This window comes from Dreissena polymorpha, chromosome 11, assembly GCF_020536995.1.
Source record: "Dreissena polymorpha isolate Duluth1 chromosome 11, UMN_Dpol_1.0, whole genome shotgun sequence".
Lineage (NCBI taxonomy): Eukaryota > Metazoa > Mollusca > Bivalvia > Myida > Dreissenidae > Dreissena > Dreissena polymorpha.
The window spans coordinates 17249415-17274545 of NC_068365.1; the positions used below are offsets into that span (position 1 = coordinate 17249415).

The following is a 25131-nucleotide window of genomic DNA, read 5'->3' on the forward strand; positions in this document are numbered from 1 at the left end:
CACTTGTCCCGTCGGACTAGCAAATTCTTTATTTACTTGTCCGGACTAACAATTTGGTTGTCCCGGACAGTCGGACTACCTTTAATGTCGAGCCCTGCATCAAAAAGGAAGACTTTAAGCTATTCTATATTAAATCACTAATTATTCTGTAATTGTAAAAAAAAAAGAGTTATTTATTGTAAAAAAAATCTTAAAAGCTGTACAAAATTACTTATTTATTATTTATGGAAACGGCCTAAAATACATAAGGACTAAGGTAATATCTTTATCTCAGTGTATCACATCTGTAACTAAAGTAGTATTACTATTGTACATGTAGTTACCATAGTATTTCACTGATCTATTGATATATCTAATTGATAAGCAGATGGACAAACAAAACTCTTGTGTTTTCTAGTGTCATAAATCTGGCCCCTAAGCCTTAATTGGTAATACAATGCATGCTGTGTTATGTCTCTGATATTGACAATGAAGCAAATCTGCCCTTAGGCTATTTCATATAACTCACACAAAAGGAGACATAACTTGCTTTTAATTTAATAGTAAAATCTAACTTGTCTCATTTTTGTATTAAGAAGGTTTTTTTTACTTTCATATTTAAAAGCTCAATTCGTCTTCACATGAATAAGCAATCAAAGTTCTTGATTTTGCCAAAAAATAATGTTTAATAATAATTGTGGGTCTACTCAAGACTCGTCAATTATTTAGTCTTTAATAATTATTTCTTTTTCTTTTTTTACATGTATCAATGGAAAATAAAATATTTTGTTTAAAAAGAATTTAAAGAAATCTAGGCAAGAATACATGACAAGTAAGGGTCGTATCAAAAAGGTCCTATTATCAGTTTTGGGTACCCCAACCTTTTTAAATCTCAAAAACATTGAATATACTTTTGATAATGCACATCATTGGTGTGTCATATTGTTATTCTTGTTGAATCAAGCACAGAATTATCTGAACATTCATTAGAATTTTTTATAAAGTTTAATCAACCAGAAAAATCCAATTTACCAACTGCAACTTTGACTAATTATCGAAATTTTGAGAGATTGGCCTGCAAATTGCATGAACAGGTATAAAATATTGGGTATTAATAGCTTAAGACATTATTGGCAACATGTCTGTTTAATTTGCATTATCAATATTGTTTAATTAAGAATGGAATATTAATCAAAATTGGGGGTAAAGTTCAATCGACCTGTATTGACCAGTAATTACCACTTCGGGAGTATTGACCGGGGCGGTTTTAACCGGTAAAAACCACCGGTTAAAACCGCGGGCGGTCGATTGGTGCCAACCCTGGTGCAAACTTTAAAAATCTTCTTGTTCTTAATTATAGAGCCTAGGGCTACTAAATTTGGTATGTAGTGATATCTTATAGTCCTCTACCAAATTTGTTCAAATTATTCCCCTGGGCTCAAATTTGACCCGGCCCCGGGGGTTACAAAACTGAACATATGACGTTTACCAGTGGAGATTACTGCCGCCGTTTGGCTGTGACCAACAAAACATCAACATCAACATCTTGTAAACAGAGATAAAACCCTGTAATTTAGTGCCATTTTAGGTCAGATGGTGACTGCTTACAAAGGCATTGAAGTAAGAACATGTGTTATAAATGTTTTTCTTATAAACTGAAAAAAGTTGGGTTTTATTTAAATATGTCGAAAGTGACCATATATCCGGATGAAAATATTTTGGATGACATGTTAATTTCATGTCTTTTTTATAGTGTTAAAACCAGTTTAATGATATATTATTGATTTTAAAAACACAGCTTCCATGAACATAATTATTTCAAGGAAAGTCAATATATGATACTGCACGGTAAACTCAAACTTTGTATCAAAGAGAAGGTGTTGAAATTAATGAAGTGCAATGTTCTTAACTATCGTATATGCTGCTTTTTAATAACTAATGATTCATTGTTCCATTTGTGAATCGTGACTGATCATGAATTGTTGAAATGATTGTCAATTGCTCAACAATCCATATATATTTCTGACCATTTTATAATTTTTAACCAGGTTTTCCGAAGGAAAAAACTGGTTATTAGATTGGCGAATGCGGGCGGGCTGGCTGGCTGGCTGGCTGGCTGGCGGGCTGGCGGAATAAGCTTGTCCGGGCCATAACTATGTCGTTCATTGTCAGATTTTAAAATCATTTGGCACATTTGTTCACCATCATTGGACGGTGTGTCGCGCGAAATAATTACGTCGATATCTCCAAGGTCAAGGTCACACTTTGAGTTCAAAGGTCAAAAATGGCCATAAATGAGCTTGTCCGAGCCATAACTATGTCGTTCATCGTCAGATTTTAAAATCATTTGGCACATTTGTTCACCATCATTGGACGGTGTGTCGCGCGAAATAATTACGTCGATATCTCCAAGGTCAAGGTCACACTTTGAGTTCAAAGGTCAAAAATGGCCAAAAATGAGCTTGTCCTGGCCATCACTATGTCATTCATTGTGAGATTTTAAAATCATTTGGCACATTTGTTCACCATCATTGGGACGGTGTGTCCCACGAAAGAATCACGTCAATATCTCCAATGTCAAGGTCGCCACGACTAAAAATAGATTTAAAAAAAAAAAAAAACTTACAAAGGGGGTTAATTTTTTTTGGTCATTTCAAAAGTTCACTTTGATTTTTCTCCCTTTATCAGATTTTTTTTTTCACAATGAAAACCTGGTTTTGTGACAATTTTGTCCCTTGTCTTAATATAAGTTATGAATTGATCTTAGAAGTCAAATGTATTACTTAATTAAATACATTTATAAATATAAAGAAATAATCTTTAGATTATCATAATATTCTCAGGCTTGTTGGTCTTAGGGATGTGTGGGTTAATGAGCAATTTCTCCTTTTATCACAATTATTTCTACCCTACCTGATCATTTCCTTCATATTCCATTTTAATTCAATTGACGTCTGCAACCTCTTTCAAATTGGGAAAGTCCAAAATGTGTTGTTTGGTAAAGAGTTAAGGAATTTTGATTCCTATGGGTCTTGAGAATCTGTTTTAAATCAAATGCGTAGATTTGATCTTCAGCATCTAAAAATATGTGAAATAGAAAGAACGACAATATCTTTTGGAGAGATAAATGTACCTACGTTATAAGCAAAGGACCTGTGCAACAATTCTGGGGCTTTTTTGTCTGTTTAGTTAACACGGTAGTAACTTTTTCCATATATAAAAATGCTCATCCTTCCAACTTTAAGCGCCCAGTGGGACGAGGGATAGAAAGAGAAAGTCACATGCTTGAGTACATTTCAACCCATGCGCATTACACGTTTTTTTCGCAAAGAAAAAACAGTGGAGCGATGCAGGGCTATCATGGCCCTCTTGTTTTTAAATTTTTCGCTCTTTGCTCGCTTGAGAATTTTCCTGTTTTCAAAAAAAAAAATAGATTTTTTTTTTTCGCTCGCCTTTTCAACTTTTTTTATAAAAAATCTGTAGACCAACAAATCAATTTGGAGTGGCCTTATTGAACATTTAAATAAAAATATGCGATCAGGCCTTTTCCGCCCTATGCCACTGGTGCGAATATCGGCCCCATTCCCAATGAAAATCTGGTTGTTTTCTTCCCAATAAAAAAAAATTCCCAATTCCAAAAAAAAAATTATTTTTTTTTTAAACCTTTTAATATATAAGTTAACCTGATCTAGTGTAGAATATAGAAAAATATTGCATAATTAAATTATCTGTTGCCCTGAATATTTGTTTTAAAAAAAGTACAATATGTTAAATTGATTATTTAAGACTTTACTTATTTTCCCCAAAATCCGGTGTTTCGCGCGATTTTTTTCCCCTCAAAAATGGCCAGGCCCTTTCCCCAAAATCAGGTTAAAAAAAATTCGCTTATCTCACATGTTCATAATACTTTGTAAAATTTTATTATGTTATCGAAATAGTCGTTATTTACCAGTAAACGGCTTCTTTGAAATATAAGAAACACTATTAACATCGGAAAAGGCCTGGCGATGTGATAAATAATTTGTATTTAATAACATACATTAATAATGATTTAGCTTTCCATTAGGCCAAAAAAAAAAAAGGTCCATTTCCGGTCGCCGGACCGTGTCTCCCGAATTGGCACCGACCCTCAACTTTTTATTGGGGTCGCCAAAAAAAAAATGTTCATTTGCGTTCATATAAGATGTAATATCATATCAAGCAAATAAAGCATATATACATGTATTCCTATTATAAGCTTTAGTAGCCTTCCATTCTTATACCCGAAGAAAAAAACAACAAGAAAAAAAAGCCATTCCCTACCTATCGACCCTGTTGTTTTTTTTCAAGCAGACCAGAAACAGACCTTTTTTTTTTTGGCCTTAACATATGCATCAAAATGATGCTAGGCAGAAAAATTGCAGTAATGAAAAGTGAGAAAATTGCAAAATGCTTGGAGCAAAAAGCAAAAAGAGTGATTGTGTTACCTGAGTGCCTTGAGATTCTGAAACTAAAATACACTGTTTTACAGTGAAAAATATAGAAATATGTAGACAAATATTTGAAAACTAAAAATCATGTATATTTTTCAGACCATTAAATGTCTGCAGATATTCCCAAACCACGAGTCAATATCGTGTATAATTTTTAGACCATTAAATGTTTTCTGATTGTTCCAAATCCTGAGTCACTATCCGGTTTATATTTCAGACCATTAAATGTCTGCTGATAGTTCCTAACCCTGAGTCTGCGTTGAATGAGGAGGCAGGCAAACTGTTGCTGGAGCAGTATGAGGACTACACAAAACGAGCAAAAATATACACAGAAATCCATGCAAAACCACCAAAGTAAGCTTTATGGTTTTCATTATTACTTTAGCCTCCCTCTGGGAAAATTGGGCATAATGCAGTCTGCACAGGCTAATCAGGGATCACACTTTCTTCTTTTATGGCATTCTCTTATGAAAAATCCAGTTAAGACCAGGGCTTTTTTTCCTTCTTTGGGACCCGCCGAAAAACAGCCCTTTCCCCTCGGATTTTTTTACCCCTCGGCAGGTAAATTTTCCCCCAGACTTCATTTTTCCCCTAAAAAAAATAAATAAATAAAAAAAATGTTGTTGTTAGCTTTAAATACATAAGTTAACCTGATCCAGTGTAGAAAATATAACATATTGCATAATTAAATTATCTGTTGCCTTTAATTTGTTTTAAAAACAGCAAAATATGTTACATTGATTATTTAAGACTTTCTTTATTTTCCCCAAAATCCGGCGTTTCGCATGATTTTTTTGGTGTATTTAGTTGTATCTTGATAATGTCTAGAGCAAGAATATGGGATGGGTCATGCCGGGTTTAAAACAAGGTCACGGGGTCACTTAGGGCGTTTTAAACATCACAATGTTATCTGCTCTCTAATTCAAGAAGTTTTCATCCGATCTTCACCAAACTTGGTCAGAAGTTGTATCTACATGTAGGTGATCTTAATGCGAAGTTCGAACATGGGCCTTGCCGGGTCAAAAACTAGGTCATGGGGTCACTTAGTGCGTTTTAAACATTCAGCATGTTGTCCGCTCTCTAATTCAAGTAGTTTTCATCCGATCTTCACCAAACTTGGACAGAAGTTCTATATAGATGATCTTAAGGCCAAGTTCGAACATGGGCCTTGCCGGGTCAAAAACTAGGTCACCAGGTCACTTAGTACGTTTCACACATTGAGCATGGTGTCCGCTCTCTATTTCAAGTAGTTTGAATCCGATCTTCACCACACTTGGTCAGAAGTTGTAACTAGATGATGTGTAGGTCAAGTTCGAACATGGGCCATGCCGGGTCAAAAACTAGGTCACAGGGTCACTTAGTGTGTTTTAAACCTCACCATGATGTCCGCTCTCTATATTAAATTCAAGTAGTTTTAATCCGATCTTCACCACACTTGGTCAGAAGTTGTTTCTGGATAATGTCTAGAGCAAGTTTGAATATGGGTCATGCTGGGTTAAAAACAAGGTCACGGGGTCACTTAGTGTGTTTTAAACATCACAATGTTGTCCGCTCTCTAATTCAAGTAGTTTTAATCCAATCTTCACCAAAATTGGTCAGAAGTTGTATCTAGATGATGTCTAGGTCAAGTTTGAATATGGGTCATGCCGGGTCAAAAACTAGGTCACGGGGTATCTTAGTGCATTTTAAACCTCACAATGTTGTTCGCTCTCTAATTCAAGTAGTTTTCATCCAATCTTCACCAAACTTGGTCAGAAGTTGTATCTAGATGATGTCTTGGTTTAGTTTGAATATGGGTCATGCTGGGTCAAAAACTAGGTCAAGGGGTATCTTAGTGCATTTTAAACCTCACCATGTTGTCCGCTCTCTAAGGCCATCCTTAAAAATGCTTTTGTTTGGCATAACCCGACCGACCCACTAAAATCGGCCCAACTGAATTTTGTTTTTGAAACTTTCCAAAAAAAATTTTTTTTGCTCGCCGAAACTTCTTTCCGCTAAATTTTTCCTTTCTGCTTTTTATCCTTTCCGGTTATTTGCGTCATTTAATTAAATGCTCTTTCAAGGATATCTAGAATAGCAATGAACAAAACGCGTACCAGTATTTATTTGAGTCGCCTATTTATTTGACATGTGCATATGCGATTAATTAGACTCTAAATACAATTAAAACGCTCCTGTTTTTCTTGTATCCCTTTAATTAAAATACGCTGCTGTCGTTCAGGATAGTTTGGGAGTAAAAAAACATATTAATTAATTATCACCGTTCAATTCAATTTGGCAATCGACAGGGATGTGTAATATTATCGCCATATAACTTATTATTTAATTACCACTCTTTAATTCAGTTCGGTAAATATTCGGTAGAATGATAAACAGTGGTCAGCTTAGAAATATTTATTAACGGGTATTGTCACGTTTTTGCTTCATTTGCTTATCTCATTATACGACTTTCCGACCGGTCGCTATTTTGGAGGCAAACGGCGATATTAAATGTGTATTCAAACTATACGACATCTGCGCATGAATGACCCAATATTATCTGATAGCTCCACCTGTTCTCAAGTTTCATTCGACAACGTCATGTCATGTGTAAGCGAGCTCAATGCTGATTGGCCAGCTACCATGTGCACTTCATTAACAATAAGGCCAAGCAATGTCGAATTGGGTACAGACCAGGTTTCCTTAACTGTTCGAATTGCAAACACTTTCATTGAAACAAAGAGACAAATATAGAAAACCAGTCCGGATTAAAATGGCGGATGTTTTCAACGAAATTTTACTAGATTTTCGCATTCTCGCAATTTAGATTTTTCTTTAGCCAAATTCTCAATAGTTTCCCAAATGACTCAAATGGCAAACGACAGCGCAAGCATTACGAACGTGTTATCATTGGAATAAATGCTCACTATTACAGGGCTCACGCTGTCGTTCGCCATTTGCGAATTTAATTGGCTCAAGAAAAATATAATTTGCGAATATGCTTAAATCTTGTTAAATTTCATTGAAAACATCCACCATTTTAATCCGGAGTGTTTTTATGTCCCCCACTATAGTAGTGGGGGACATATTGTTTTTGCCCTGTCTGTTGGTCTGTTTGCGCCAACTTTAACATTTTGCAATAACTTTTGCTATATTGAAGATAGCAACTTCATATTTGGCATGCATGTGTATCTCGTGAAGCTGCACATATTGATTGGTGAAAGGTCAAGGTCAAGGTCATCCTTCAAGGTCAGAGGTCAAATATATGTGGCCAAAATCGCTCATTTTATGAATACTTTTGCAATATTGAAGATAGCATCTTGATATTTGGCATGCATGTGTATCTCATGGAGCTGCACATTTTGAGTGGTGAAATGTCAAGGTCAAGGTCATCCTTCAAGGTCAGAGGTCAAATATATGTGGCCCAAATCGCTAATTTTATAAATACTTTTGCAATATTGAAGATAGCAACTTGATATTTGGCATGCATGTGCATCTTATGGAGCTGCACATTTTGAGTGGTGAAAGGTCAAGGTCATCCTTCAAGGTCAGAGGTCAAATATATGTGGCCCAAATCGCTTATTTTATGAATACTTTTGCAGTATTGAAGATAGCAACTTGATATTTGGCATGCATGTGTATCTCATGGAGCTGCACATTTTGAGTGGTGAAAGGTCAAGGTCATCCTTCACAAGGTCAAGGTCATCCTACGAGGTCAAACATCATATAGGGGGACATTGTGTTTCACAAACACATCTTGTTTCAAACTATTTTTCTCTTTGTTTCCATGAACAATTTGAACCGCATATGGTAGCTGGCCAATCAACATTGAGTTCGCTATCGGGTAATATTGGGTCATTCATGCGCATATAATGGAATACACAATTGATATTGTCGTCTGCCTACAATATAATGGCCGATGGCAAAAGTCGTATAAAAAAGAAGCAAATGAAAAGAAGCGTAACACCTAATAAATTATTTTTAAGCTGATCACTTTACAAATTTCTTCCGACTATCGATCTAAATTAAAGGATGATTATTAAATAATTAGTTACATGTCGAAGATGTTGCAGCTTTCTGTTTTTGATTGAAATTAATATGTTATAATTACTTTGTTGTTTTTGACTCATAAATTATGCTATAGTAAAGTAATATGTCAACCAAATAGTATATTAATTACATATTTGCTAGGTTACTTGTTTTCATTTTCTGTATTCAAACGATATGCACATTTTATTTCATGTGCAAAATGCGTACAATTTTTTGGACTGTCGTTTTCGGATAAAGTATTTTTTGTCGATTATTATATTTTCGAAGTTCTTCATAGAAAAAATTGACCTACAAATACATGTGCGGTGATACGGAAGGTGCACAATAATCTTTACCAATTTCCATTCATAAGGCAGAAGACTTGGAGCTTTATTTGATAATTACCTTTCAGTTTGGTATATATCGGAGATCAATGTCAGAATAAAATTAAAAAAAAAAAAAATCCCTACCTACCTACCCACCCAAATTAATCTGGGTCGGGTAATGCCAAACAAACAATTTTTTAAGGATGGCCTAATTCAAGTAGTTTTCATCCAATCCTCACCAAACTTGGTCACAAGTTTTATCTAAATGATCTCTAGGACAAGTTTGAACATGGGCCATTTGGGACCTAAAACAAGGTCATGGGGTCACTTAGTGCGTTATTTAACATTTAGCATGGTGTCCGCTCTCTAATTCAAGATGTTTACATCCGATCTTCACCAAACTTGGTCAGAAGTTTTATGGAGATGATCTTAAAGCCAAGTTAGAACATGGGCCTTTCTGGCTCAAAAACAAGGTCAAGGTGTCACTTAGTGCGTTTTAAAAATTGAGCATGGTGTCCGCTGTTTTTTGTGAAGACAACATGCAAAATATTATGTGTCAATGCGGCATGTGGGGGTATTCATCACGTCTATGACAAAGCTCTAGTTGAAGTAGTTTTATGGGTCATGCTGGATCAAACACTTGGTCACAAGGCCACTTAGTGCATTTCAAGCATTTAGCATGGTGTCCCCTATATAATTGAAGTAGTTTTCATCTGATCTTCACCAAATTTGGTCAGAAGTTGTGTCTTGATGATATGTAGGTCAAGCTCAAGTATGGATCAAACACTTGGTCACAAGGCCACTTAGTGCATTTCAAGCATTTAGCATGGTGTCCCCTATATAATTGAAGTAGTTTTCATCTGATCTTCACCAAATTTGGTCAGAAGTTGTGTCTTGATGATATGTAGGTCAAGCTCAAGTATGGGTCATGGTTAAGTTATCAAGTTGTCCAAAGCCTTCAAACAGGCGTATCTTGTGACAGTTTGGCACTCTTGTTATTAATTGTTTTCCTAAATTTTTGCTTTCAATATTGACATCATGGTAAAAAAGTATACATTTTTCTATATAATCTATATATATTTTCTTTCCTTTGCAATCCTTATTTTTTAATGAATTTTTTTTTTCCTTTGCAATTCATTTATTTTTTCATTTATTTGAAATTATATTTTTGAATATTCATATGTATGAGCATGATTAAGTTCCATAAATAGGCATGGGAAACCAATCAAGATAACCAAATTGATTATTAGTATTTGATTTTATAGATATATTTTTGTATAAAACCAAATACTAATACTTTATATCAGTTAGTTATCTTGATTGGTTTTATCTTAATTTTGCTTCCCTTATTTGTAAAAAATAAAATAAAAAAGGCCTACGATATATTTAATAACAAGAGAATAAAGCTACCGTAATTACTCTATGTTTTCGGACACTCTAAGTTTTCGGACACCCCTTTTTTTAGCAAAAATAATTATTTTTCGTGACTCTTAATTTTCGGACACACGAGGTTTCATCCAAAATTAATGTCTCTAAGTTTTCGAACTGTATACTTTACAGCGCTATTTTACCAAAATTCGGTCCTGTTTTCGATATCTAATGACCCTTCGATCATGGGTTTTACAACCAGATTATCATAAAACATGGCAGCTGCATACCTGAGGGCAACAGACCATTACATAAGGGTTATTGGGTAAATAACCTTGTAAACCGGTATTAAATAATGGTTTCTCCCGATAGCAAAAGCGTTATGACAATTACCAGGGGTAGTGCCAATTAACCGTTCAATTATCTACCGTAATGGTACTACCCCTTCTCAGTAAAATAACTGTGACAAATACTAAACGCTTCAAAGTGTGATGCACCCTATTGCAAGTTTTATGAACAATGGAAGGTGTTAGACAACAACTGTCGGAAATGAACAAACAAAGAATTCATAGTTTCCATTTTTACTGCTTTAATTAAAGGTTCATACTAGCGAATATCGGTACATCACATGCTCATGTTTGAACTCTTTGTTCAAAGTACAACCTTGAAGTAACTTTCTGTCAAATACATTTAGCATTTAACATAATTTAGAATCAGGGTTGGCATATTGACCGGTCAATTGAGTATTGACCGGGCCGGCGGTCAATACCCGGTTAAAACCGGTCAATACTGGTCATTACTGGTCTTTACTGGTCAATACTGGTCGATTGAAAATTGTAGCATTTAAACATTACAAAGGAGCCATTTTATATTAAATCAATAATTATTCTGTAATTGATAAACTTTTTTCTGAGTTATTTATTGTAAAAAAAAATCTTTAAAGCTGTAAAAAGTTACTTCTTTATTATTTATGGAAACAGCCTCAAATCAGGGACCTATACATACATTTGTTTGTATAGGTCCCTGCTCAAATACATAAGGACTAAGGCAATATCTTTATCTCAGTGTATCACATCTGTTACTAAAGTATTATTACTATTGTAGGTACCATAGCATTTCACTTATCTATTGATATATCTATTTGATAAGCAGATGGACAAACAGAACTCTTGTGTATTCTAGGGTTATAAATCTGGCCTCTTAGTTGGTAATAAAATGCATGCAGTGTTATGTCTCTGATATTGACAATTAAGCAAATCTGCCCTTAGGCTATTTCATATCACTCACACAAAAGAAGATTACATTGTACTTGCTATTAATTTAATAGTTACTACTTACTTGTTTCCTTTCTGTATTAAGAGGTTTTTTTCCCTTTCATATTAAAAAGTTCAATTGGTATTCAAATGAATAAACAATCAAAGTTCTTGATTTTGCCAACAAATGATGTTTTCCAATTGTGGGTCTACTCTTCTTTTCAATTATTTTTTTCTTTTAATAATTATTTCTTATTATGTTTTTATATTCTTATATCAATAAAAAAGTTTTTTACACTATTTTGTTTAAAAAGTATTTAAAGAAATCAATGCAAGAATACATGACAAGTAAGGATTGTGTCAAAAAGGTGCCATTTAAGGCCCTATTATCAGTTTTGGGTGCCCCAACCTGTATAGGTGAGAAGACTGTTAGAAGACTGTGTGGACAGTGGGGTATGAGGAACAACGCATACACAGTAATTTACAGGTTCTTGTTGAATCAAGCACAGAATTATCTGAGCATCATAATTCATTAGAATTGAAAAAAAGTTCAATCAACCAGAAAAATCCAATTGACCAACTTTGACTTATTTGCACAATTTTGAGAGATTGGCCTACAAATTGCATGAACAGGTATAAACTAGTGGGTATTAATAGCTTAAGACATTATTGGCAACATGTCTGTTTAATTTATATTATCAATATTGTTTAATTAGGCATGGAATATAAATTAAAATTGGGGGTAAAGTTCAATCGACCAGTATTGACCAGTAATGACCACTTCGGGAGTATTGACCGGGGCGGTTTTAACCGGTAAAAACCGCCGGTTAAAACCGGGGGCGGTCGATTGGTGCCAACCCTGTTTAGAATGCAGTGCAAACATATATAACTGTAATTTATCAGTGTCCGACAAATTTCTTATTTTCCAGGTAGCCCACTGGGCTACCAGAAAAAATATTTGGGAGCCCATAAAATTTACCAACCAAATGATAAGAGACATCTTTTCTTCTTTATTTTATTTATTCATTTTCATTCATAAGAAATTATATCATATCAGCATGTATTGAATAATCTTCGGTGGACAGTGACATCAAAGAAAAGAATATGTATTTTAAAAGTTAAAAGTTTAAAAGTTATTCAGACATAACATTCCAAAAATATAATTCTGTTTAATTGTCCAAGTTGTGTATGCAATTTTACATGTCATTGACATACACTGACTAAACACCTCAAAGTTGTGTACAAACAATACAACAACGACTTTATTAACTAGTCACTAGCTGACGAGATCTTGTGGCCTGCTAGGTGGCGTGTCCCAGGTCCACAGTCCATCCAGTGGTGGATAGCCCCTTCCGCCTTGTATTCCTGGAGTGGTGGTCCATCTGCATGCACCCTCGATGAGTGCTTCCAGCGTGTCCTGGTGCATGTGTGAACGCCTGCAGCTCTTGATGAGTTTCATGGCTGAAATATAAATTATAGAATAAAGAGTTTATTAACTTTATTTACATGTTTTGTTTACAATATAACTTTTTAAAGCCTGTAATATTGTTGTACCCTGTATATTGCTATTTTTTTCCAAAGGCGAAGAAATATGCATGTATTTTATGATTCTTATGTATGCATATATGTACTAGCAAATCATAATGTTTTTAACCATTTTAAAAGACTAAAAGTGACAATTAACACACTATTCTGTGGTTGATCTATTTAATATAATTTATATACATATTGATCTTACCAGAGAATTGGCGTTCACACTCTGCTGTGGAAGGTGATATTGACACCATGATGTTCACGAGGGTTAGAATGTTCTGAATATCAGCAGGCTGGGTCTGGAGCAACTCACAGTAGAGGTCATGGCAGTTTATTCCAGTTTTCTTCTTCCTCAGAAGGTTTTTCATGATGGTCCATTCTCGGAGCATTGAAGAGTGCTCAGTGTCAGTCAGGATGGTGTTGAGTCAACTCTTTAATGTCATCACGTCCATGCTTCACAAGTTCCGTGTCATTGGTTGGCCATTTGTTCAGATTGAAGGCATCAAAACACTTAAGGGGTTTCTCATTAAAGTCCATAAATCTCACTTCAAGATATTTGACAGTTTGCTTGAGAAGAGTGGTTTTGTCATTGTCTTCTTCATAGGTGGTGAGACGTTGTCCAGACAGTTTCATTACATGGTCTCCATGGTCTGTGAAGTCCCCAGTCTCTGGATCATAGTGGTCATAGAAAGTAGATGTTTGATGTCCCGGTTCTTCTATCATCAGCGTCGGTTCATCTGTGGTGGATTTGATGATATCTGGTACCTCCATGATCAGTAGTTTGTTCTGTTGGAATTTCTTGGATGTAGCTGTGATGATTTCAAGGTAGTCCATCATGAGGTGCAGATATTTTACGAACCTTGCAGATTTCATCTCATGTAGCAGTTTCTTTGCTTTGCCGCTTTCTTCCGTTTTGTTCGCAGACGCAGCGTGTTCTAGGTGCCCAAGGGTGGCAAAGAGATTTTGCTGTATGGCTCTCAGGGCTCTGGCTTTGCTGGCTACCCATCGTACAGTTTTCACGTCCCCATAGTGTAGTAACTCCGATTCCAATATATCTGCGAATGCTTGAAGATCACGTCTCCTCTTGGTACTTCTTGCATAGAACTTGTAGATGGATTTTACAATGTCTTCAAATTTAAGGAGGTAGTCAATACTTCTAACGGCATCCAGTACTCCCAGCTCAAGTTTATGCGTGTCACAATGAATTGACACAATTCGAGGATTTTTTTCTTTCATCAAAGCACTCACACCAGATTTACATCCCATCATAACTGCTGCTCCATCAAAGTTCACACTTACTATTTTGGAAGAATCTGTTATCCCTATTTTGTTGAGTCCATTCTCAATTCCATTCTTAACTCCACATGCATTGGCGTTCTCAATGTCCTCTATCGATGCTAGTGTGGTAACCGGATAGCCCTCGCTGACGTACATCACTAAAACAGTGTACTGTTCAGTCATCGAAGAATCAGTAGACCCATCTGCCAGCACTGTGAGGAACCTTACTTTTTCAATAAGCCGTGTCTTGGTTACTCTCAGTTGTTCCCTATCGACATCAAGAACTCTTTCGCTCTCTTTTCATTGTGATAATTAGTTCCAATATCCATGTAGTCACCACCAATGTCCTTTTTGTTCTTTACATGAAGCTCCATGTGTGTTTCAAAGTCACTTAGCGGTTTGCATTTCTTTGCTAGTGAGTATACAGTGTTAAACATGACTACTAAGATGTTCATAGTTATCTGCATGCACCGTTTTGTTGCTTTGACTATAGGGCTATTGGTTGCCAACTTACTCCTTTCCTTCATGGTCATTGTGTCCTTTGTTTTCTTGTTGGTGGCTTTGATGTGCGCTGATGAGAATTCATGCTTTTTCAAAGGATCCACTCTCATGTTGCTGCATCCAACATAGAGTGCTGAACTCTTGTCTGCCAAGTCAGGATAGGCCCTGCATGTAGCACAGAACATGAGTCCTGGTTTTTGGTCATCGTCATAAGCTTCATGCGTCACCCAGGGGTATGTCACTTTCCAAGATTCCTGGAATTTCCGCAATCTTTTATTTGCATCATAGTCCTTGTCCGAGAATTTTGCACGCTTTAATGTGTCCGGCTGTGGCTCATCTAGACATCTCTTCTTTGCAGTTGGTTCCTGTGGTCCTGAAGAACGAACCACAAAACGGTCCATTTTGTAATTAAATCTATTTGCACAAATATCCTAGAGCATATATAGTTTAAACACATGTGCACTTTAATCCAAATTAAAAACACAACAGCTCATAAATCCAATCACTTTATATTAATCCAGTCACATATTGCATTTCACCAACAAAACTAATTTAATACGTTATAATAAAAGATACAAATTCGGTGCATCTTATATACAACTCGATCAAATAATTAAAACAGTGTTTGTCTCAATTGAAATCAAACTTACCTTTATTATTAACAGTCGCTCCTTTAATCGAATCATTAATTGACAATGCAAACTAATTAGCAGGTGTTAATCGCTTTCACACCAGTGTAATTAATATTCATTTTCAGTTTCGTTACCGCTTGAAGAATCCGTTATTGTTTTGATGTCTTTAATGTTCGGCGTCCTTGGATATTTAACATCAAAAACGTTGTCGCTATTACTCAGTTACCGCGTTAACACCAGTGTAATTAATATTCATTTTCGGTTTCGTTACCGTTCGGCGTCCTTGGATATTTTACGACATCAAAAACGTTGTCGCTATTACTCATTATTGCGGTTAAAACAAAGAATTCCAAATTGCGAAATGACGTTGCATCACGTGCGCAAATTATCCTTTCGGCTCTCATTATATTATTAGCAGACGACAAATGTTGATTCTGATTGGATGATTAAAATACACTGTTACTGTTTACAATCGACATTACCGCAGGCGATGGATGACTGATTAGATAATTGATTGCACGTTGTTATCGGATTATAAGCAATACACCGTGTACAAACACAAGGTCAGCGTGTTTATTCTACGTATGTCTGTCAATAAACCGGGCTACCGCTCTTATAGATTTATAGTAGCCCGGCGGGCGTCAGCTGGAAAAATTTAGTAGCCCGATGAAAAATTTTTGTAGCCCCCGGGCTCCGGGCAATGATTTGTCGGACACTGAATTTATACTATACGGCATGGTATTTTACAAGCGCATGCTATTACCTGTAGTCGTTGATAGATTTGACGCTATTTTCGGACTCTTCAATATTCGACTCCTGTATTTTGTGAATATTTTTCGTATCTAATTTTTCGGACACGAAAAAATATGATTATTTTTAAGTGTCCGAAAACAAAGAGTAATTACGGTAATATGCACAGTAGTGACAGTAGAAGGTACTCTAGTTTATTGACAGGTCGCAAATAGTGTCATTGTATAAAGTCATTGGAGATTTACTTAGATTTCAACTATACAAAATGTTATATTTTGTTATATGTTCCTGACTGAAAATTATCTTACTTAAGAAATCCCAAATTTTTAGGTTTCAATAAATCTGCATTACCTGTGTACACCTGTTTGTATCGTTGCAGGTTTTCAGAGCCTGTCTCCACAGACGCCATCTCAGAAGGGCCCATTGCGAAAAAACACGCTGGGGACAAGAAATTGCTTGACAAGAAGAAAAAAGAGAAAAAGAAAATCCTCAAGCGACTTTGATGTCTCTGGACTTAAAACAAATCTTTGTCACACACATACACAACATCAACCAATCCCAAATGGCTGTCATTTCGTTCACTGTATTTTACATTTGAGTCTCACTCTTGGAAAAACAGGGCTCAATGCATGTGTGTAAAGTTTTGTCCAATATGAGCCTGTGCAGTCCACACAGTCTCATCACTGATGACACTTTCCACTTTTATGGAATTTTCGTTTAAAGGAAGTCTCTTGTAAACAAACATTCAGTTAGGGTGGAAAGTGTTGTTCTTGAATAGCCAATGTGGACTGCAAGGCTATAATCTGGGACAACACTATTCGTGCATGCATTAAGCCCAGTTTTCTCAGAGCAAGGCTTATTTTATCATTAATCCATGATGTGCACTGCATAGTTTAATACTGAATTCTTCCAACTGTCCATGGTATGTTTGTTTCAGCTTGAGTGTCTGGATGTTGAGATTAAAGAAGGATACATGTAATTTTTTTTTCATTTCTAAGCATTAAGGTGATAACTTATTTACCTGTATTAAAATTAAAAGTAGGCATGACAATTTATTTCAAAAATTGTTAATCATTTTATGTGATGTTTGTTTCTTTTAAACTGCGCAAATTTATACTGTATTAAAATTTTGGTTAGAAATGTTGCTCTTGATGCAAAAATTTGACAGAATCCTGAGTAAATGGGAATGAAATTGTAAAGACAGAACAGCGTTTGGCTTTACTTCACCTGAGCATAACATGCTAATGGTGAGCTTTTGTGGTCACCTTTTTTCCGATGTTTGTCGTGCTTCATCAACATTTTCATTGAGGACATATTAATTGCCCAATCTTCATGAAATATGATATAAACTTTTGCCTCAATTTTATTTTGCCTAAGTTTGAAACTGATTCACTTGTTTGAATTAAAGGAAAAGCTTGTGAGCACACCCAGGGGCCTAATTTATTTCCTGACCTTCATGAAACTTGGTCTGAACATGTTTTCCAATGGTATGTCAACCAAATTGGTAAAAGGGTCACGTCGGGTCGTAAACTAGGTCACTATGATGAATTAAAGAAAATGCTGGTGAACACATTAGTCCGCATTTAATCTCCTGGAGACTTGGTCTGAACATTTGTTCTAACGATTTCTCCACAGAGTGAGATTTGATTCCTGTCCATTGAAAAACATTGCTGCCAAGAGTCATGGAAGCTTCCTTTTGTTTCTATAGTAAAACAATTGGACACTAACATTTTAGTTTGTAACCCATTCAAAATGAAACTTGCTAACAACATTTATTTTAATTATATCTGAGCCGAGTTTAAAAATGATTGTGTTTTTTTTAAAGCATGGATGGCATTTGTTGAGGCTTTTTTTTTTAGAAAGCTAGTGAACACTTCCTGCTCAGAACATTTAGGTTCCTTGGGTCTCAGGTGAGCTCCTGACAGCCTTTGGCCCTCTTGTTTATGTAGGTGAAACTGATTTGTGTTTGTCTGGGGCTAAAGTGTCCATACTTTTAACATTTTTATTTGAGTTTCAAAGTTTTTCAATCTTAATTAAATGTTTTAAATATAAAAAAAACAGTGTATTTCATGTATTTTTCCAGTTTTACAAATATCTTTTATTATTGTTTTCAGCATGATAATTATTTTAATGTGAGAGAGTGCTTCAAATTTATGAATGGTGAAACTTATTAAATAGAAATTTAATCATGTCCATTGAACAAATTATCATATCATTAGCAAATTTTCAAAAGTTACTGTTTGCCCATTCTGGAAAGGGAACATTCTAAAATGTCTCTTAAATGTATAAAGCAACTTTGGAGTGGCTGTTTTTTTAACCTAATTTGAGAACAATATTGTACAGATTAATTTTTCTATGTGAATTAAAAAGTTGAATTCATAGTTCAACTATATATTTGTAAGCTGAAAAATGAAATGACTTATTACTTGTAAATGTATTGTCTTTATTCATTCTTTTACTTTTTAACAATGCTGTCATTTCAGAAGCGACCTAGGTGTTCTTGGAACAGAATATAGCAATGATTGTATATTGTGTATACAAAGCTTGTACATTATCATAAAGGAGCTTTGGTATTAATATATTAATAAATTGTATAGTTGTATTGAATTGAATATGTTTTATGTATGTTGATATATATTTGTTGTGTTTATTGTTCCTTTATTATTTAATTTGTGCAGAAGGAGTAACTATATTTATTATTTTGTACATGCATATGCGCCTGTCTCTGAGAAAACTGAGTTAATGCATGTGCTTAAAGTATTCCCACATTAGCCTTTGCAGTGTGCACAGGCTAATCAGTGACGCCACTTGCCGCATAGACTTGATTTTTATTAAGAAGAGACTTCCTTTAAACTCAAAATTCAATTAAAGCCAAGTATGGTACCAGATGAGCCTGTGTGGACTGCACTGGCTAATCTGGGGTGATACTTTGGGCATATGCAGAAAGCCCACTTTTTAAGAGAGTGGCTCAGAAATATCAGCTTGACTGAATGTATGTTTATATTTTGTGTGTTTTAACCTGGGTACATAGTCAAATATCTTATGAAAAACATAAAAATTCATTAAATGTATTGTAAAAAAATTCTTATGTTTTAGCAAGTAAATATTGATGCTATGATTCAAATTGAATGATTTTGTTAGCAGACATTTATTGTGGGCTTTCACATAGAAAAATACTTCTGAAATCTTGACTTGAGATTTTTCTAAGTAGTTTTGCTATTACCAGTTCTGACTATGTTTGATGGTTTTGCCAATCTGATGACAACATGCTCATTCTAAGCTTTTGTGATTACATTTTGTCTGTCATCCTTTGTGTGTCCTCGGTTTTTGCCTGGTTAACACTATAGAAGCCACATTAATTGCCCAATCTTCTTGGTCAGAACATATCTCCCATGGATAGATTGGCCTTGTTTGAAACTGGTTAAAAATATTATGTCACTTGGTTTAATTAAAGAAAAAGCTTGTGAAGTCTTGAGAGGACACATTTATTGTCCAATCTTCAAGAAATTGGGTAAGAACATATGTCCAAATACTATCTTTGGGGAGTTAAAAACTGGTTTAGGTGGTTTAAAAACTATGTCAATTTAAAGAAAAATCTTCATGAAAGGTGGTTTGAACATTTGCCCAAATAATATGTTAAGAGTTTTATTGATAATAAGAATTATACGTGGTCCCTGACCATTGAACAAACTGGCGCTATGAAGCAGTGCAGATATCCATATGTGGCTTTTGTAAAACCATTTCAACGCTGTAAATGTCACTATTTCGGCCCACGCACCGTCAACTTGCTCAGGACTAACAATTTTATATATCTGCACTCAGTTCAACTGTTATTGTGTTTTGTTCATAAACATTGCTGCCAGGTATTCGGGGCAGTTTGCCTTATAAGTGTAATGCGAAACCTTGTGTAAACTACCAATGTAGTACAGTTTATGTTTGTTGGGGTCTTAGATGAGTGCCACAGGGACTTGGGTATTTATTTTTTTTAAGTTTTTTTTTAAAGGACTTTCATCCTCTGAATATCATTTAAAGGGAAAATGTAAGAACAATTCTTGAAAACAGAACATTTTGATCATTGAATTTTTTTTTTTAATTGATGCAAATATTGGATTTTCATTCATAATCCATTTAGTGGGTCATTTGCTGATTGATACATTTTACGACTGTAAAATACAGGTAAGTTTGTGTTATGAAAGTAAAATGAGACCAGGGTTTGTTGCCTGTATATTTAATAAAGATTTAATATTTTTAACTTAGCGTTAAACGCAAACACTATTTATTCGACAGGTTTTGAAGTTTCTGGAATGGGCTGATCTCCTTCTTGCTTTACTTTGTTCAAAGCACAAACATTTTATCTGCTTACCTTTTCTATCACAGATACATCCGCTGCAGGCTCAAATCTCGATTTGTTTCTGATGAAATAAATCATAAATTTGTTCCTCTGCATATGTTGGTTTATGTCCATCAACATTTTTCTTTGCTATTACATGTAATTAAAGAATTTTGTTGCTCTATATAATAACTCCGACGTTAAAAGTATTCTCTAAGATTTAGTGGACTTCGCTAGATTTGTGTTTCTCATCAGTTTGTATTTGTGTCTTTATGCGTTTTGCATAATATGTAAATGTGTATTCAGTTACACAGCTGCTTAAATGTTTGTGCCACATATTTTATTATTATGTTGTCATCTCTGTCTACCTAAAATGAATCTTTATGTGTGCATCTCTGTAGTTTCTTTTCTCAATAATTTTGTTTCGTGCAAGTGTTGTGTTGGTTGATTAATGTGAGGTGTGGTTGCGTGCATAAACTCGTGAGATTGGTGTGCACACTTGACATATTTTCTGGTTGTGTGCGATTATTTTCAGGGCAGTTCATGTTTTTATCATCTACAGAAGTCGATAATAAATATGTATAAAATTCTTCGAGCGATGTTTGTAATTACTGTTGCGTGTAAACAGGATGCAGGATCAACAGGGTTCACAGGGGTTTACACATGGGCTGGACAGAATGTTAACACACCGGTCAAGAACTTTTATTTTGCAAAATCTCAGGTTATTGAAATACATTTGCCAAAACCGTTAGTGCTTAAAAATCAAAATAAAAGACAGTTTTTCTTGCATTTTGTAACAATACCATAGGATTTTAGAATAAATCATTGAATTCGTCTGCCAAAATTTCACGTTGCGTGCAGCATAACCGTGAGCATAAATTACTCATTGAAATTTGGCCTAGAACACAGGCTTATTAAATAAAGCAATTCTGATTCCATAAGCAGCATAAAAACTGTCTTTTATGCACTAGTTGATATTGTGAAGAAAAATTGCATTAAAAAGTTATTTGAAGAAAATCACCACTTAAAAGGCATATACATGTACTATGTTTCAATTCGTTTGTTTCAATACAGTTGATTTTCGACCATTTATTATGCCCCCTCCCCCCTTCGAAGAAGAGGGGTTTATCCTATTACCAGATGAAAATCGATAGTATAACAACGATCGTATAAACATTAGCTTTATACAATCGCTATTTTTAGATCAGATATGGGTTTTTCCGAAAATTGGACAATCTGTTTTGTCAAAAGAAAAATAAAATCGTCAAAAAATGCGATATTTTACAATTGTTAATCGAAAATAGGGAGAAAATCATAGGATAAATAGAATATTATGTGAGTTTGGAAAAAAGATCAAGTTAATCATGCTCGGCACGAACCATAATAGCGCTCGGCAAGCCGCGCTACATCGGTTCTAAGCCTAGCATGATAAACTTGATCTTTATCCCAAACTCACATAATATTCTGTATATTATATTGATTTGCTGGATGTGGGTCAGTCTGTCGGTAAACCAGTTAGTTTCCAGTCAATAACTCGTCAATGAATTAACCAATTGGGTTGATACTTCACATGTACATCGGCCTTGGACAGTAGATTACCCCCATTGAAATTGGGGTCATGGTCACTGTCATAATAAGTGTGGAAAGCTTTTCCGATCAATATCTCACTCATCAACTAATTGACCGATTGGCTTAATACTTCACACGTGCATATGCCATGGACAGTTGATGACCCCTATTTAAATGATGGTTGCTAGGTCAAGGTGACTGTCACAATAAGTGTTACAATCGTTTCCGATCAATAACTCGTCAACAAATTGACCGATTGGCTTGATACTTCCCATGTGCATAGGGCTTGGACAGTAGATGGCCCCCATTGAAATTGATGTCTCTAGGTCAATGGTCATGGTCACACAATATGTGGGAAAATCGTTTCTGATCAATAACACGTCAACGAATCGACCGATTAGCTTGATACCTCCATGTGCATTGGCCTTGGACAGAAGATGACCCCTTTTGAAATTTGGGTCACTAGGACAAAGATGACTGTCACAATAAGTGTGAAAATTGTTTCTGATCAATAACTTGTCAAGGAATTCAACGATTGGCTTAATACTTAACATGTATATTTGTCTTGGACAGTAGATTACCTCTATTGAACTTGGGGTCACTAGTTCAAAGCGTTGTTCGGGGGGCATGTCTCCGACCGCACAGCTCTTGTTAATACATACTGGCGAGAACTAAATTTAGTTAATTATATCATACCTATGTTTTGTACATTGTGTATTTACTTAGATGGACAGCAGGCTCGTGGGAATACACGGCTTTGTAAAGCAGTTGTTATTAGAGCTCCTCAGCTTCATATAGTTGGTTACTGCATTAATGATTCCTTGGTAAAATAAAAAAGTTTGGTTTGAAGGTATATAATTTGCAAAAATCATCATAACTGTAAATGGTCAAAATTTCAGAATTGTGCTTTGAGGGGCCTTTTCACTGATTTTGGCATGTATTGAAGTTTGTCATTAAATGCTTTATAATGATAAATGTAAACATTGGATCTAAAAAGCTCCAGAAAAAAAAATTAAAGAACAAAAAGTAACCTTCAACAGGGCTCAAACAACTGACCCCTGGAGCTTTGGAGTACAAGTATATCGCCTAGACCACTTGGCCATCTGTGCTTATACAACGCCTGGTGTATTTTTTACTTTTATATAAGCAATCCTCGTAGTATCACAAAATATAACGACAAATTATTCAATCGTTTCGCGTTTCAATGCTTTAAAATTTTCAGGTTTTTAAATGGTCAAAAGATGCATATAATGGATATTTTATAGCATGGTAAATTTTAAGTATTACTGTTTCCTCAGAAATATAATTATTACAACGAAAATTTGCGAATCTGAAACTTTTTTTTATTTGTTAATTAACCAAAACGTGAAAAGGCTCCTTTAATGACCCGACAAAATGGAATACTTTTTCAAACTATGATTTAAAAATGCACTTTTTACAATTGTTATGTCTAAACTATAAAATAGAAGATTCTGAAGCAAAAGCTGTTTTTGTGATCGCCTTTTGTCAGTCGTCTGTCGCCAACATTTTGCCTTGTGAACACTCCAGAGGCCACATTTATTGTCTGATCTTCATGAAACTTGGTCAGAACATTTATCAGAACATATGTTTTATTTTGACTTGCACAATGTACATCGTCAGTATAACAAAAAAAACAAGTCATGATTTAGATTCATGTCACTTTAATCATATAATACATAGTTTTAGTACATACGGTATACAATTAAGTACATTGCTTCATATAATATATTATTTCAGCACATACGGTGTGTAGCAAAGTACATACGGTATACCTGGTTTTTACTATAAAAAATTTTAACATTTGAATATTTTAATCAAATAAATTGTGTTAGTTCAGATTTTTTAAGTTTCATTATTTAAGAGGATGAACTTACATTTAACAATGTGTTTCTTTTATTTAATGCGTATTTAATAAAAAGAGAAATTTTAATTAATTTGGTCTTGTTATCAATGCCCAACATTTCCAAAAATTTAAACATCGAAGGGCGTTGGTAATAGTACTTTGGTACATATTTTTTGCGAATCTCGTCTAAGAATGGACATATACTAGTAAGCATGAAATGATATTCATCTTCATTATCTTGTGAATTACAAAATAAACAATAACGCTGATCCCTATCAATTCTATTTCTACCATATCCACCCGTTTGTATCCTTAGTGGGTGGGTTTATCCTATTGATACCTCGACTGAGTTCGAAACTGGGTCAAAAACTAGGTCACTAGGTAAATAAAAATAAAAACCGTATGAACACTGTAGAAGTCACATTTGATGCCCAATCTTCATATAACTTTGTCAAAATGTTTGTCTAAATGATATGTTGGTTGAGTTCAAAAATGGTTCCGGTCCATTGAAAAACATGGCCGCCAGGATGCGGGGCAGTATTCCTTATATTGCTATAGAGAAACCTTTAGAAGTCACAATGATTGCCCAATCATCATGAAATTTAGTCAAAACTTTGGTTTCATTGATATCTCAGACGAGTTCGAAAATGGTCCAGATCGGTGAAAAAACATGGCCGCCAGGGGGCGGGGCAGTTTCTCTATATGTATATAGTGAAAACGTGTGAACACTAGAAGTCACATTTTTGGTCCAATCTAAATGAAATTTGGTCAGAACATGTGTTTTCTGGATATGACGGTTGAGTTCGAAAATGGTTTGGATCGGTAAAAAAACATGGCCGCCAGAGGGGGGGGGTCATTTTTCTTATATTTATATAGTAAAAAAAGCTTGTGAACACTCTAGACGTCACATTATTTCCTAATCATCATAATTGATTTCTAAAGATCGATTTTATCAGGGACCTATATATATACTACTCAATATTTGCTTAGGATCACTTTTTTATTTTGTTTTGCATAATCTTCAGTTTTGGATTACGTTCATTTTAATTTGTTATTTTGCAGGTTTTGATATTAGAATGTGTGTTTTTGATTTTATTTTTTGTATTGATTAATCATTGATGCGTGAAGTTGGCTTAATATAGCTAGGCGTGACTTTTGAAAGTTTTAGTGCATGTGTGTCAGAATTGAAATTATTGTAAAAGTCTTCAAACAGTGAAATGATCTTTTCAAAAGCGTGTATGGTTCCCGTTGGCATTGATTACTGATTG

At 34.9% G+C, this 25131-nt stretch overlaps 2 protein-coding genes across 2 annotated transcripts in view; one reads left to right on the forward strand and one right to left on the reverse strand.

Annotated features, from left to right (window-relative positions):
• The window catches only part of LOC127851046 (ubiquitin-conjugating enzyme E2 S-like), a 60931-nt gene extending 39909 nt beyond the window's left edge, over positions 1 to 21022 (forward strand). Inside the window, exons 4-5 of the mRNA XM_052384508.1 lie at positions 4669 to 4805; positions 16480 to 21022. Coding sequence (XP_052240468.1) covers positions 4669 to 4805; positions 16480 to 16603 — 261 coding nt within the window. The 3' untranslated portion in view covers positions 16604 to 21022. The remainder of the gene's footprint in view (positions 1 to 4668; positions 4806 to 16479) is intronic.
• On the reverse strand, positions 12470 to 13331 carry LOC127851047 (uncharacterized). Its single transcript, XM_052384509.1, has 2 exons — positions 13145 to 13331; positions 12470 to 12867 (listed from the first exon to the last, which is right to left on the reverse strand). The coding sequence occupies exons 1-2, from the start codon at positions 13326 to 13328 to the stop codon at positions 12683 to 12685; spliced, it is 369 nt and encodes a 122-aa protein (XP_052240469.1). The 5' UTR covers positions 13329 to 13331; the 3' UTR covers positions 12470 to 12682.
• Positions 21023 to 25131: the final 4109 nt, after the last annotated feature.